The sequence below is a fragment of the Heliangelus exortis genome, chromosome 1 (assembly GCF_036169615.1).
Source record: "Heliangelus exortis chromosome 1, bHelExo1.hap1, whole genome shotgun sequence".
NCBI lineage: Eukaryota > Metazoa > Chordata > Aves > Apodiformes > Trochilidae > Heliangelus > Heliangelus exortis.
The window spans coordinates 22131965-22146222 of record NC_092422.1 but is presented as its reverse complement, the minus strand read 5'-3'; the positions used below and the strand labels follow the sequence as shown (position 1 = coordinate 22146222).

The following is a 14258-nucleotide window of genomic DNA, read 5'->3' as shown; positions in this document are numbered from 1 at the left end:
AACAAAGGAATATTTATTATGGTGGAAATAGGAAGGTTGCATTCCTTAACCTGTTCTGGTTATTGTCTCAATACTGAAGCTTTGTCCTCATACACTTTGGCAGCCTGCATGTGCATACATGTGTGCATTCTTGAAATGGTGACTTCTGACCCCAGCAGTAGCTGCAGGGACATGCTCTGCCTGCTTCAACACAGTTATGGCTATAGCACAGAGGGACAGAGGTGTGCCCCTTTCCTTTTCAGCCCTGGAATTTACCCTGTTTGCTTGGTAAGTTCATTTACAATCTATCCCCTTCTACTTCACAGTTTCTAGAGTTGTGGTTTGGGCATCCTGCTTATGTGGTTGGTTTTTTTTAAGCACACATGTGGAGAACACATTTCAAAGACTTTCAGTTACTAATGAAGAGCTTTCTTCTCTGTTTTGAATGACTGCTGATTTCATTCTGTATCAAGTTTTTCTGCCTCTCACAGTTACTAGGAAGGCCATTTAATTAAAGGAAGAAGAGAAAGAATTAGACCAGAGGTTCAAATAGCTGAGCCACTATGCTGATTAGAACACAAGTCCTGCCAAAAGGCAAATTTTCCAACTTGTCAAAAAGCCTCAAGAAGATTTTAAGAAACTGTATTGCAGTTGAGTGGGGAAAAGAAACAACAGAAAAGCCGAGAAGTCATACACAGGAAGGTGAGAAGCACATCTAACCACCTAATTAACAATTACTATATTAGAAGAGAGCCAACCCCACACTTTTACCTCAGTAGAGGCTGGGGCTGGCTGTTTGGGAAACGGATTTGCAGAAAATTATCCAAGGTCCTGTAAGACAACAAAATGACCACCTGGCAGCAATCCTTCCCCTCTCTTCAACACCTGGGAGAGTGCACCTAGAGTTTCTTTCCAGCTCTGGATTCACCAGGACAAACATGATGGTATATTGCAGCGAGGCCCACAGAGGCACCAAGGTTCTAGGAGATAAGAGAATCACTAATAAATAGCATACTTGTCTCAAGTTCTCAAGTCAGAGTACCTGTAAAACTCCTTTTTTCCAGCTTTTCCCTCATCTGTAGGTATTAGCCATCCTCCATCAGCAAGTTGCATCCCATTTCCTGCTAACAAATCCTCCTTACTGAAAAAGTCTCTGAGGAGAAACTGGAAAGATTCTGCATTTGTGCTGGTAACTTGTATGCAGTGTTTTGAAACACCATACATATAAAGCTGCAAAAAATTAGATGGAAAAGACAAAACAATGACAGTACAGTAAGAATTCAGCTGAGTGGTTTTATATCTAAAGTTATAAATTCAGGTAAAATATTTCCATTGGGTTCACACAGCTTTTGTCTGACACTTTACTATTTTCTATGTAATCCAACAAGATGGAGGAACTCCCAGCAATTAGTTTAGCAAAACAGCATCACAATGTCCTTTAAAAAAGCTTATTGAATAGGTTTTGTACCTTCACTGTACCAAAAGCAAGAAGCTATTTCTATAGACTTACCCAAGTTTAAATTTTAACTGTGTGTTATCTTAAAACAATCCCTCATATGGAGGGATCCCTCATATAACCTCATATGGGTTAAAGGTCAATAGCAACTATAACTGGTGGTTTTTTTTTCTTGTTTTATGCTCCCCTTGTTTGATTACAACACTAGAGACATTATTTGGAAGAGTCTTATCAATTGGATATGCAGCTACTTAAAGCTGTAGCAGCTGCTACAGCTACTGTAGACAGCTGTGTAGTAGCTACTGTAAATATTTATTTCAAGACTGAAGAATGTATCTGTTCAAAAGCTACTGATTTTTTGTTTTCTTGGCTTACAGACCCCAGAAAAAAGTTATCAATATACCTCTTCCACAGAATAAGAACCAGGAGTTTTCTCGTCCACTGCAGTTTTCAGAGAGATTCTATTTCTTGCAGATGTTCTAATGACATAAAGACTGCCTGGCTGTGACCTAATATTTTGCCTATATTTCTTTTTAATTCTCATTTCCTGCAGATCTCTGGCACAGCAAAGATTTGTTCTCATCTTTACCATAGCTGCAAAGAAAAGAAAAAGACATCAAAACTTTTTTACAGTATATGTTGATTTTATATATACAGTCAGACTTTAAAAGCATATTCAGAGGATTTTATTTGTTAAGCCACTCTGCAGATTTTTAGATACTGCAACAACCTAACTATTCAACACTTAATGCATTTAAAAAGCAGTGTTTATTGAAGGCATTTGAATAATATTTATAGGAAATTAATTATATGAAATGAGAATATATAACTGCAACTCCCTTGACAAAATTAAATCCCATAATTTTCTCAGACTCAACTCTATTGTCATAAAAAATTCCAAATGAACGAAATTAGTTGGTAACAACTATGAAGTCCATAATCCTAAGATTTTGATGTGCACATACAGCATCTAATTCTGCAAATTATTAATCCACCTGTTTGAATATACACAATAAATCCTTCTGAAAAAAATCCATATTCGATAGTAATAGTTGCAGAAATTATATACACTGGAACACTGAAGAGAGCTTAAGAAGGCATAAGTCTACATGCTTAATAAAGTCAAACAGTCAAGCATTTAAACTTTGCCTCTTTGAAAATGACACAGTCATTTATATCATTAAGCCTTCATTTTAATCAGAAAACAATGAAAACAAGCTTCTATAAAACTGAAATAAGTATAGCAATGTTATTATTTAAGGTTCCTTCAATATTCTGCTTAGGAGTTATACAAAATCAAATATAAAATGAAACATAAGCCACCTGAAACACTCATTTCTGAAGCACTGTGTAAACCCAAACCTTTTATGTTCTAAATTAACTGTGGAGATGAGTCACACACGCTTTATTAGCAGTGCAGTATAAATTATTGATAAATTATTTCCTAATTTTCCTGAAAAAAACCCCAAGCCACCAAAAACCTAAGCCTAAAATGAAGCTTCTTTTTATTTAAAAAAGAAGTCTTACAGAATATGCAAAGCTCTTACAGGTTCAGTTCTGATAGTTAGTATTCCCAATAGGTAAGTGATGGAAAACTGACAATACCTAAATTGCCATCCTCTAGGCCTGTGTCTGCTGCATGCTGAAGGCAAGACTGGTCATCCTCAGGTTCAGCAAGATTTTGTTCAGCTGTGATCTGATTTAATTCCATCTTGTCAGTCATACTTTTGCAGATTGGTGAGTTTGATCTTTTGTTGTTGCTTTGTTCAACTGCAGAAAATGTCAGCTTGGTTTTGAAGGGTGGAACAAAAGTCTTAGCAGTTTTGCCAGATTTGTGCAAATTTCTTGTTTCTTCACTGTCTTTTGCTGAGGCCTTACAAGGAGTAGAAACCCCTGGAGTTCTGTTTGAAGACTGCCTTAGTGCACAGTGCTGAAAAATAGCAGGTTTAGATTTGAATCCTTTGAAGTCTTGATCTGGTAAGGTAAGGGTAGGATTCTTGACTTCTTGTCGTTCTTTAGTAGCTCTACAGAGATGAAAACATTTAAACATACAGGTTTCAGCTTCCTGATAAAAATCTTTGTCAGGACTTTTATATTCTTAAGTCAGTAATACAACTTTCAACACTACAAAATTAAAAAAATATCAGTCTTTAACATATTAATAGCTGTATACTTGATATCTACCTAGAAAACGGATACATAAGTGTAAAATTTGGTCTATGCAGCCATGTATGTTATTTGGTAATTTAATGTGTGTTTTGAAGTAAAGTTATTAATCTTTCTACAGAATTGGTTAGCAAATTATTAACATATATTTTTTTAAAGTTACAAGAGCATGTGAGGATTTAAGAAATTGCATTAAAAGAATTCTAAAATATATTATAAATTTCTCACCCAAAAGGTTGACAAGTTAGGGGCTTTAAAGGAACATGGTACATAAATTTTCTTCTGTCTTTGAAAATGCCTGTAAGATGATTGGAAAAAAGGCTTGAAATGGCACATTATATGGATAAGTAGTTACAGCACCTTTCTATATTTTTTTTATATTAATGTTAAACATACACAGAAAAGCTTCCAGAGTGGATTTAAACAGCTCAGTTGATTTCTTTTCACCCCAAATAAAATATTTGTATCAAACACCTTCTCATACTTGCAGACAGATGTAAAGAATAAGTGGACATAATGCTTAATTCTCAAAAGTTCCTATTTGTGACTTTGCAAGATGTTTTTTAGGCTCCTGAAAGGGAAATGTTTGCCACATGTTCAATTCTAGGTAGGCTCCCCATTCAATTTAGGACTGTTTTAGTGATTTGTTGTTTTGGTTTTTTTTAAAGCTACAGCAGAAAACAGAACATTTGCACAAACTCCTCCTTCCATGACTGAAGGACATGCTTATTAGAATTATCAACATAACTAAATCATGACTGCCTGGAATTAAACTCCTTTTGTATGCCCTTAGGCTTCAAAGAGGAAGTTTTATATGAGACAGTGAAAGTACAAGATGCCACAAGTTCTACAAGTCAGAGGCAAGACTGTACTGAAACTTAAAACAGTTTTCAGTTGTTCCACCAAGGAACAAATACTGTTCAGATCCCACTGCAAGGAAGGATAATATTTACATGTGAAGGGTATAAAATGACTCTCTGTCAACAGCCTATAAATTCTATTTAAAACTTTCACTAAATAATGGGGTTTATGCTTACAGCAGATTTAGGACAGCATTCAGGAACCAATATGCTGCTTAAACCAATATATTTGCTGAATCCTGCTACTGAATTCTAGGTGAAAGCATGCAGTGCTTAGAAAGGACAAGTTCCTTAAAGAACACAAGTTATCCCATAATCAAAATCTATAGCCAAAATCACATTTTCCTAATGCCCTAATCAGTAACCAGCTTCACAGAAAGCATCAACTCAAACTTTAAAACCTTGATTTCACTTTCATAAGTCTCCATATTAAAATCAATAAATTCCTATCAAGATGGAAACTGAACCATGGTTCCTGCAGAAGTACATTGAGATTCTACCCAAGGCACAGCATTAATTATGTGATTTCAACTCAGCAGAGACATTACAGAATCACAGAATTGTCACAGTTGGAAAAGACCACTACGTATGATCACCAAGTCCAACCACAGCAGCTTCCCTGAATTTTCATTAATATATTGATAAAAGAAGCAGTTAAACTTAATTTATTGGCAGCTAAAGAACTGTAAAGATCCTAAAGATAACAACTGACATCAGATTACTGCTTAGAACACAAGAAGACTAAAATTACCATCAGGAGTGCTTTTTGAAGCTTTCAAAGATCTGGGGGGATTCTCAGTCCTGTTAAAGTCAAGCAGTAGCTGTCTTTTAATTGGAGGTTCTCCTAGGGTAAAAACACAAATTTTTAAAAGGTGATATTAATTTTAATTTCAGTTTCCTACCAGTACTATCTACTTTAACATCTAAATAAAACATTCAACAAGTCAGAGCAAGTGATAGTAGCAGGTTTTCAGATCACACATCTGTATTAAAAGGCCTTTTTGTGAACACAGTTACTTCACCACAAATTGCAAGTTTCTTCTGTACAGAATGACTGTATTGTATAGCCAAGAATGATTTCAAGACTCCATGTAAATTCCGTTGCAGAATCTTTTGTGCTCAGTAGGTCTGTTCCATCCAAATAAAAATTTGTGAGCCTTAAGTTATCAAATATAATGCAGCCAGCCTGACTCACCAAGTCCACCATGGTGGACTTGAGCAGCACAGCTCAACTGCACTGTCTGTTGTACTTTCAGTAATCAAAGAGTCTCTGGAGAATTCTCGGAGCAGGTAGTATCTTGTACATAAGCTGTAACTAAGGATCTGACTCAACTGTAAATCAGTCTGATAAAATGTTATCTGCCTCTTCATGCCTGCCCAAACTTTCCAGCAATAGCCTGCCCAGCCTTTATACCTGAACTGGCATTGAGGCAGCAACTCAGTTGCAGTCTACCCTTTCATTAATAGTTTTCTGCTGGCTCAAGCCCTTGAACAGGGCTGGGTGACTCTGCAAGCATGAAGTACCAGTGCTTCAGACTGAGACAGATCAGTGTCAGACGGTGAGAAACTGCTTTAGGACCAACAACTGTGTTTCATATGAGACCAACAATCTCAATACAAGTGAAACCTTGTCCTCCTCACCTGCAAGGCACAAAAAGATGAAAATGGAAATACTACTAGTAGTATTTAAACAAACCAACAAAAAAAACCTTGAATTGTGCAGAGGAAAAAAAAAAGAAGGCAGTGTGCTCAATGGAAAAAGGAGCAGCAGCTTTCTTCCACAACTTTATGATAAAACAGCAAAACCTGCACATCTTCAAAATTACTAATCACAAATTTAGCTTGTAGTGTGTGACTGAGGCTGGAAAAAAAATAGATGACCTATTGCCAGTAGCAAGAAAATTGTCATTGACACTTAGAGAAAGAACTAACTTCTCTATGACCTAAAAATCAATGTGAAATGCAAAAAAAACCAACCCAAAACAATACACTGTGCAGAAATATGGACTTGAACATATATAAGACAAAGACCTACCAAATGAGTTCTTTTCTTCACAGGGCCTCTTCCCAAAGATCTTGTTTTGAAAGCTTTTATCCAGTCTGCCACTGAAGGATTGTGCAATATTAACTGGTGCTCCCAAATCTGAAAGATCATCTTCCATAAAAGCTCTTGCACTTTCTACAGCCTCCACTTCCAAGTAATTTTTTTGAGTTTGGAGAAGATTGATATTTGTTCCTTCTTTAGTAGTAGCACTGCATGAAACTGCTTCAGACCCTGTTTTCATCCCAACATCCAGCTGCCCCTTTCCAAAAGACCTGGTCTCCTCTTCCTGCAGGCTATTTTTAAGTGAAGTTAACTGCTTGCTTTTCTGAATATGTGGTACATACTCAGGCATGCTGACATGGTGAGTGCTTGGGAAAGGCTTAATTTCCTCAGAGCAGATGCTTTTTAAGTGAATGTCTTCATTGCAGTTTTTCTCAATTTTGGATTCTGGTATCATTTTATCAGTTAGAGAATTTATATGTTGACCATTCTCTTTAACTGAACTAAGTTGATCTGGAATAGAAAGCTCACTGCTAAAAAAGTCAGATTCCTTTAAAATTGCCTTTGCTTTTTGATAGGCATTTTCAGAGACTGTTACCTGCTTTCCACTTGCAGTGCTGAACCCAAAAGCTGGATTTGAAATCAGTTCAGTGGGGGCATTTTCTTTACCTTTTGCTAATGTCATCTGCATTTGCTTTGGAGCTACTTCAGCGTGCACTGTAGACTTTTCAACACCTTCCTCAACTAAATATGCTTCTTGTGCATGTGATGAGTTGGTACCTTCCATCTCAGAAAAGAGTTGTCTAGCTTTCTTGAGTGACTCTTCTGATAGCTGTACAGGCTTACCACTTGCTGTACTAAAAAATCCAAGACTGCTTATAGAAGAATCAGCTTGCTTTAGCTGCTTATCTGGAACAGGCAAGTGCCCTAAGGGCTTTATATTCTGCCCAAAGCATAGGCTCTGAGAGTTTGAAACAGACTTTGCATCTGCAAATGTGTCTGTATCTTGGTGATCATCTTCACCAGCATTTGCATTCCCCTTAGTAAAATGGGACGCAGCTGAATTAATCTTTTCACTTCTTGTAGTAGTTAAATACTTAGTTGAATCAGGACACTCAGCTTGAATGATGGAAGATGACTTCCCAGCAATTTCTGTTTGATTAGTTCTTGAGTTAGTCTCAGCTTCATATTCTACAGATTCACTGTAGTCTTCTTGAAACATTTGTCTGACTCTTGTTAATGCACTTCCTGAAACAGAAACTGCTTTACCTTTTGCTGTACTAAACACATTTTGTTTGAGATCAACCTTCTGGTTTTCAACATTAAGTGTTGTTTCTTTTATGCTGGTTAAATTAGTTTCATCTTCAGGAAGACTGACTGGTGACTGGTTTTGGCAAGCATTAACTATGGTGTGTGTGAAGCAGTTTGTATCAGCACAAGGTTCATTCATATGTTCTAAGTCAAACTCCTTACTGTCACTGTTCAAATGGGAAGAGCTACTTTTTGAAAATAAGAAAAGGGATTCATTAGGTTTATTGTTACCATCTTCAAGAAAGCAAGTACTTTTTAGATCTTCAGGCACAGAATTATCTTCAAGCTCATTTGATACCTTCATTACATGCAGAGATGTAGCAGACTGCACAGGAAAATCATGCATGTTATCTGAATCATCCCTCTTTTCTGTTGAGTATTCCTGCTCTCTCTCTGCAAACAGTTTCCCATCTTCTGACAAACAAGTTCTACTTAAAGGATCATTCTCCTGTCTGAGAAGAGATTCTAATTCTGATGGTCCAGGTCTGACATCAACTTTTTTATGTGCATATGAAGTTACCAAACTTCTTCCACAACCTTCACCCAGATTAAGAAATGCATCACCTTTAACAGTATCAGGAACCCCCTGTTTAGTGGGACTGCTCTCTACCACCTGCTTAAATTGATCTCCTGATTCCTCAGGAACCAGCTTTTTATTAAAATTAAGTTTTTCTGGATCACATTGAGCAACACTTTCAATATATAAGTCACAGTCTTTGAGACAGTTTTTAACACATTTCCTTTTCTTTGAGGGGTTCTCAAAAATGTCACTATGTTCCTTTCCTACATCAACAATTTCTGTAAAGAACTGTTCAGCTTTATCCAAAAATCCATCAGCAATTGTTATTTTCTTGCCACTAGCAGTATGAAAATCCGTCAGATAAGTGCCCTTCACTTCATTTTTTTCAACATCCACCTCTTGTTTGACAGGTATTTGATGATGATGGGAAGATCCTATTTTCATTCTGCTTTCATTCATTACCAGGATCTCATCATGGGTTGCATCTTCTCTTTCTGCATTTTCACTATGTGCCTTTTGGTTATCAGAGTTCTCCAAAACACTCACATCTCTTTCTCCACATTGTACAGTGAGCAAGTGTAGAGATTCATCCAAAGCTGCATCAGAAATGGATATATCACCACCAGGTGGAGTTAAAAATTTTTGTAACACATCTTCGTTTTCCTGCTTTCTGTCTTCTCCTGTCTGATTAGCAGCTAAGTTTTCCATTTCATCTGATGGACTTAAACTATGCTCTTCTGCAGCTGTAATAGCATCTCCTAGACACATTGTATCTAACGAATCTTCTCGCAAACTATTTTCAGTGTGGTGATCTCCTTGATTCAACAATTCTTTGGAAGTTTTATAATTCTGGTTATGTTTTTTAACAGAAGATGGGCTGTTGATGACACTACTGATAGTACTACTGATATTAACATTTTCAGTATCATTTATTCTTGACTGATTTTCTTTAAACAGTGTAGTAATATTTTCGTCAGTTTTTTCCTGTGCATGGTGGGAAAGAGAACCTGTGTGGGAAGGGCCATCAGTTCTTATGAAATCTGAAACACAAACCGTTTTGCCTTTGTTTTCTTCTGTCAGGCATCTGACAAAATTACAGTTAGAAGTCATATTTGAATTGTGACATCTAGTTCTAGTTTTAGAAGATTTAAACAAATAGTTATCATCATCCAAGTCCCTGAAGAGCTCTGCAGATCTGTCCAAAGCTGCCTTAGAAATATTTATTTTTTTACCTCCAGCTGAAGTAAAACCTACAAAATTAGAAAAGCTCTCTTGTTTAGTTACTGGAAAGTTCTCATTAAATATTCTACTTTCATTTCTGTCTGAGTTAGTAAAAGTAACCTTTTTGTCATCTTTATGGAGAACCACTGCATTTTTTTTTTCACATTGCACCATTTCATAGTCTTCATTTGAGTCTTCCTGATCAGTACAATAATTGTCATTTCTTACTGGATTTTCAGATTTAGGAGTGCTACAGAAATCAGCATCTTTCCTTGTTTCAGAAATATTTTCCACATTCCTTGCTCCATGTGTTTCTACAGCTCCACATTGTTGAAAGCCTGGACTTTGTATCATGTTACTTTGCTTTCTGAACTGTGTAAATTCAAACTGGCTACCAGTTTCCTCCAGGATACTGGAGAGTTCAGCAATTTCAGCTTCCTGGCTTGCTGTCAAGGTTTGATTTTTTTCTTGCAAAGATTGTGAACTTCTAGGAAAGCTTTTACACAACTTAACTTTATGTGGAACAAACTGTGGATGCCTGGGCTCAAGAAAACTTGTCTGCAAATTTGAAGAATCAGATAACTTGCTTTCTGAATCTGAGAAAAACATATTCTCTTTTCTAACTTGATTTGGAAAGTTTCTGACTCTTTCCATAGAATAGTCTTCAAAGCATTCATTTTCAATATCTTTGAACAGCATTCTGCTTTTTGCTATACTGGCTTCAGAGAATTTAATCTGCTTATTTGAAGCAGTCTGAAAGCCACCAAAGCCCAGATTCAAACTGCATGCATTCAGCTTTCCTGATGATTTCCCTTTATACTTTAGGCTCTCATTTGGCTTTTTCCTGGGATGCAGAGGTGCTACTTGTTTATCTCCTTTAGAAGTTGCTTCATTTAAAGAATTATCATCTACACAATCTAACAATTCTTTAGCAACCTCTACAGCTACATTATTGAAAGGAGCTGCTTGAGAGCTTTCATTGTTTTCAAGTGACTTTGGTTCTTCATTGTTGGCTGCAGCTTCTGAAAAGGCAGCTTCATCTGGTTTCTCCTCTTGTTTTAATCCAATATTATCATTTTCTGTGCCATTTATTTCCAAAGGTTGAAGTACTTCTCTACAGTCAACCAGTGACCACTGGTCTGCAGCCTGCCTTTTATCAGACGATGTTTTACTGCAAAAATCACTACCAGCTCCATTTGTGTCCAAATTAATCTGACTCAAAGCATTAATGAAACTGTCATCTGTCACAGATGTAGCATCATGCTGCAGATCAAGCAAGTGTTCCTTATCACTAGGAGAAGACCATGCAAGTTCTCCTTTCAGTCTCTGAGGTACAGTAGATCCACTGTCCACATGAGCACTCTCATGTTTATTTTCCTCACCTTTCTCCAAGCAACAACCTTTAGGGAACAATCTGGAATGCCTTCTTCCCATTAGGCATGCTGAAGTTAGAACTTTACGTTTTCTATTCAAAATTATTTCAGTATCTAAAGAGTTTGTTTTATCTTCTTTCTGTGTAGTAGGTATTTCTAAGCATTTTAATGATGTAGCAGGATGATCCCCTCTTGTATTTTCTCCCATGTCTCTCCAGTCTTGTTGCTTCAGCCTGTTGTTGAAGGAATTATTAGACCAGTTATCCATTGTATCAATTTTTAAAGTACAAGTGCTGAAATTATTTTCCTTGATATTTGATTCCAAACATTTTTTCTCAGCATGAAACAAGCAGTCTACAAGAGAAGACATTAAGGAAAAAAAAATGTTAGTAAAGTAGTTCTCATTTACTCACATTATTGCAAATTAAGATTATCATAATATTTTGGCCCATAAAATCATTTCTACACATGCTTAACAGTGGTACCAGAAATATCACTTCTGTTTTCAAATGTGAATGCCCTCACAAGACTGGAGATGTCTCCAATCTAAATCACATTCCAATAGCTAGAACAGCTGTAACAGCCTGCAGTTTATGCTATCAGAAAAAATAATCAATCTTCAGTTGTAATGAAATTTGAGGAGGCAGACTTCCATTCCTTGTGTCTCAACATAAAGATTTGTTTCAGACTTTTAAAATAAGTACTTCAACTCATAATATTGAGTAATGTTTCTAGCAAGAACAGCAACTTTTTTAAAAAGAACTATGTGCTTGCTTTCATGATACAAATAATTTTTAATAATATTTGTGCTTCTGGAAGAAACAGATGTATAGTCTTTTAGCACCCTAATTTTAGGAAAGTAATAATACAGCTTTACCATGACCTCTCCAAAGTGATCAATTCAGACAGGATTGCCCTTGACACTATGGATGTCTAAACAGCACTGACAAAGATAATTAAGCTTGTCAGTTAGCATAGTGGTTCAGGGTGGGAGTTTCTATTTCACAAACTAATCTAAACCTCAAGAGTGAGCTAGCACCAGACTACTTGAAAATTATGGTATTCTGTCACTATTATTAAAACTAACAGACCAATTGTTGCAGAGCTACTTTATCACAGACACATGATTTTACCTGAAACATTTATATAAAAGGTTCTTATTTAATAAAGGAATCCTCCACAAACAATGACAAGCTTAATAACCTACCTTGCTCATCAACACTGGCCAGATGACAGCCTTTAATTTCATATGAATCAGATTCTGAATGTGGTAATACAGGATGAACAGGTGATTCAGAGGTTACTTTTTTCTGTATTTTTTCTTCTTCATATAGCAAAGTATTATTTACTGTATAAATAAATCTCTTGGATCTCTTTCTTAAGCTGGATAACATATTCAAATGTTTAAAGCCAGACTTTGTAAGAGTATTTTCCCTATTTATTAAATGTAGGTCTTTGCAAATACCTGGAGATGCAGCACCACATGCAAGGGAGTGAGACAGAACATCAGTTATGACAGACTTTGAAGTTGCTTTTAAATGCTTGGAAAAGCTGCCATTGTAGACTACAGAATACTCTGTGATATTTGTTCTTTCAATTAAAAAGGAATTACAGTTTAAAAAGCTCACTTTGGAAACCCTCTCAGCTGCACATCCTTTTCCTAACTTTGGCTCTTGAACACTCAGAGATGCAGATTTTACTGGAGTTATTTCTGAAGCTGGGATGGTTTCAGATTTTGTCACTTCATAGCACTTTTCTGACAAATTGACACTCAATAGCTTTTGGGCTTTTATCAAGCCTGAAGCATTCAGTAAAGAGGTTTCCACAGCATCCTTGGTCATTAGTACTGATGTCTCTAAGTCTTTCTCTCTACCTAAGTCAGAGGGTGGAGAGCTACCTACTGAGGTGTCTGTGTGAGTTACATCCAGATCAGATAAGTTCAGTTGAGACCACTGGCTTGATGAGGGTGGCACCTTGTCTTTCACAGGTTTCTCCTTCTCAGCTGGCTTCTCTGTTCTATAATCTTGCACATCTCCTGCAATCTGAAGTGACTCCAGTTCTTTTTCCTGTCCTATTAAACAGCTATCTTTACCATCCACCAGATCTTCTTCAGTATTTTGGACTAAAGAATCCTTCATTTCAATAAGGTGGCTTTTTTCTATCAAGCTTGATGTTTTTGCTTCCTGTGACATTCCAGTCTGTCTTCTGATAAACTTCTTAGAAGGAAAATGCCCTTTTCCTTGTGTTTTATCTATGTTGATTTCACATTGCTCTACTGCATCCAGAGCTGTTCCATCCAGAAGAGTTCCATGGGACTTAGAAGACGTGTTGAATGTATCCTCAAAGCTATTTATCTCACCAAATAAGCCATCCAACACCTCAGACTCTAAATAGTTAAGAGGAAAAGAAGGGGGGGGAAAAAGAAGTAAAAAAATTAATTTTTAGGAAATAACAGTAAATACAGGTTTCAATTTAATGGAAATTACTGCTACCCAGGAGTGAGTTAGGAAATAAAAATCTACTTATTTAAAGAAGTTTATTGTTAGAAGCTCCTGTTAGAGAAGACAGGAGGCAAAGGACACCCATGTAGATGCCCTGGCTTCCTGAGAACTGCACTGACTAAACAGGTTTCCAAGATGAAACCAAGTTGTCTCTCAGAAGAACCTTCTTTTTTCTATGGACAGGAAAACAATAGGTAATTTTATAAGATAACTGTCTAGATTTTTTTCTTCCAAAATTTATACCAGATGGTAGGCACCAAACACCTTAAGAAGCTGCCTATTTTGGGTTTATAATTGGCAGCTAAGGAAACTGCCTTATTTAAGGATGATTCTAGTAAATTATTTTTTGCTTTGATATAGAATACTATAGTATTTAGGAAAGATTCTAATTTTTAAAAAAATCTTTAGAAAGCTTTTAACAAGTTCCAAATGATTAGCAGTAATATTTAAAAAATAATGATAATTTTTTGTTTGTGTATCTATCAAATAATATACACTGGGGAAAAATAATCAACTCTACTTTCTAGACCAGCGTAAAAGCTTACACATGCCAAGTAGAAATATTACCTTCTCACATGTATAAAACTAGGCCTACCATTCAAAATACTCCACATTCAAAATGATAGCTGAGTTTTATTTTGAGAGTACTTTTTCAGACTTTTTCTTATCAAATAAATTGTAGCCAAGTACCTAGAAAAAAATATCCTTGTCCTCTGGTTTCCTTGGTCATGTAACCAACAGCTTAAGTGTTCCATAAATGCTTCCTAAAAAACACTTATGTAATTTAGAACTCTATTCCCTATTAGAACTTTTAAATAACCTGGTGA

The 14258-nt window shown here is 36.2% G+C and overlaps 1 protein-coding gene and 1 long non-coding RNA gene across 2 annotated transcripts in view; one reads left to right on the top strand and one right to left on the bottom strand.

The window, feature by feature from the left end:
- Positions 1-14258, bottom strand: part of BRCA2 (BRCA2 DNA repair associated) — a 34821-nt gene that overhangs the window by 10819 nt on the left and 9744 nt on the right. The window contains exons 10-16 of the mRNA XM_071736875.1: positions 12138-13316; positions 6497-11284; positions 5213-5305; positions 3830-3899; positions 3041-3459; positions 1839-2029; positions 1022-1209 (exon numbers count right to left, since the gene is read on the bottom strand). Coding sequence (XP_071592976.1) covers positions 1022-1209; positions 1839-2029; positions 3041-3459; positions 3830-3899; positions 5213-5305; positions 6497-11284; positions 12138-13316 — 6928 coding nt within the window. The remainder of the gene's footprint in view (positions 1-1021; positions 1210-1838; positions 2030-3040; positions 3460-3829; positions 3900-5212; positions 5306-6496; positions 11285-12137; positions 13317-14258) is intronic.
- LOC139793086 (uncharacterized) lies at positions 13-2082 on the top strand. The gene is made up of 3 exons (XR_011724489.1): positions 13-267; positions 471-681; positions 1989-2082. It is a non-coding gene; the product is annotated as an uncharacterized lncRNA (long non-coding RNA).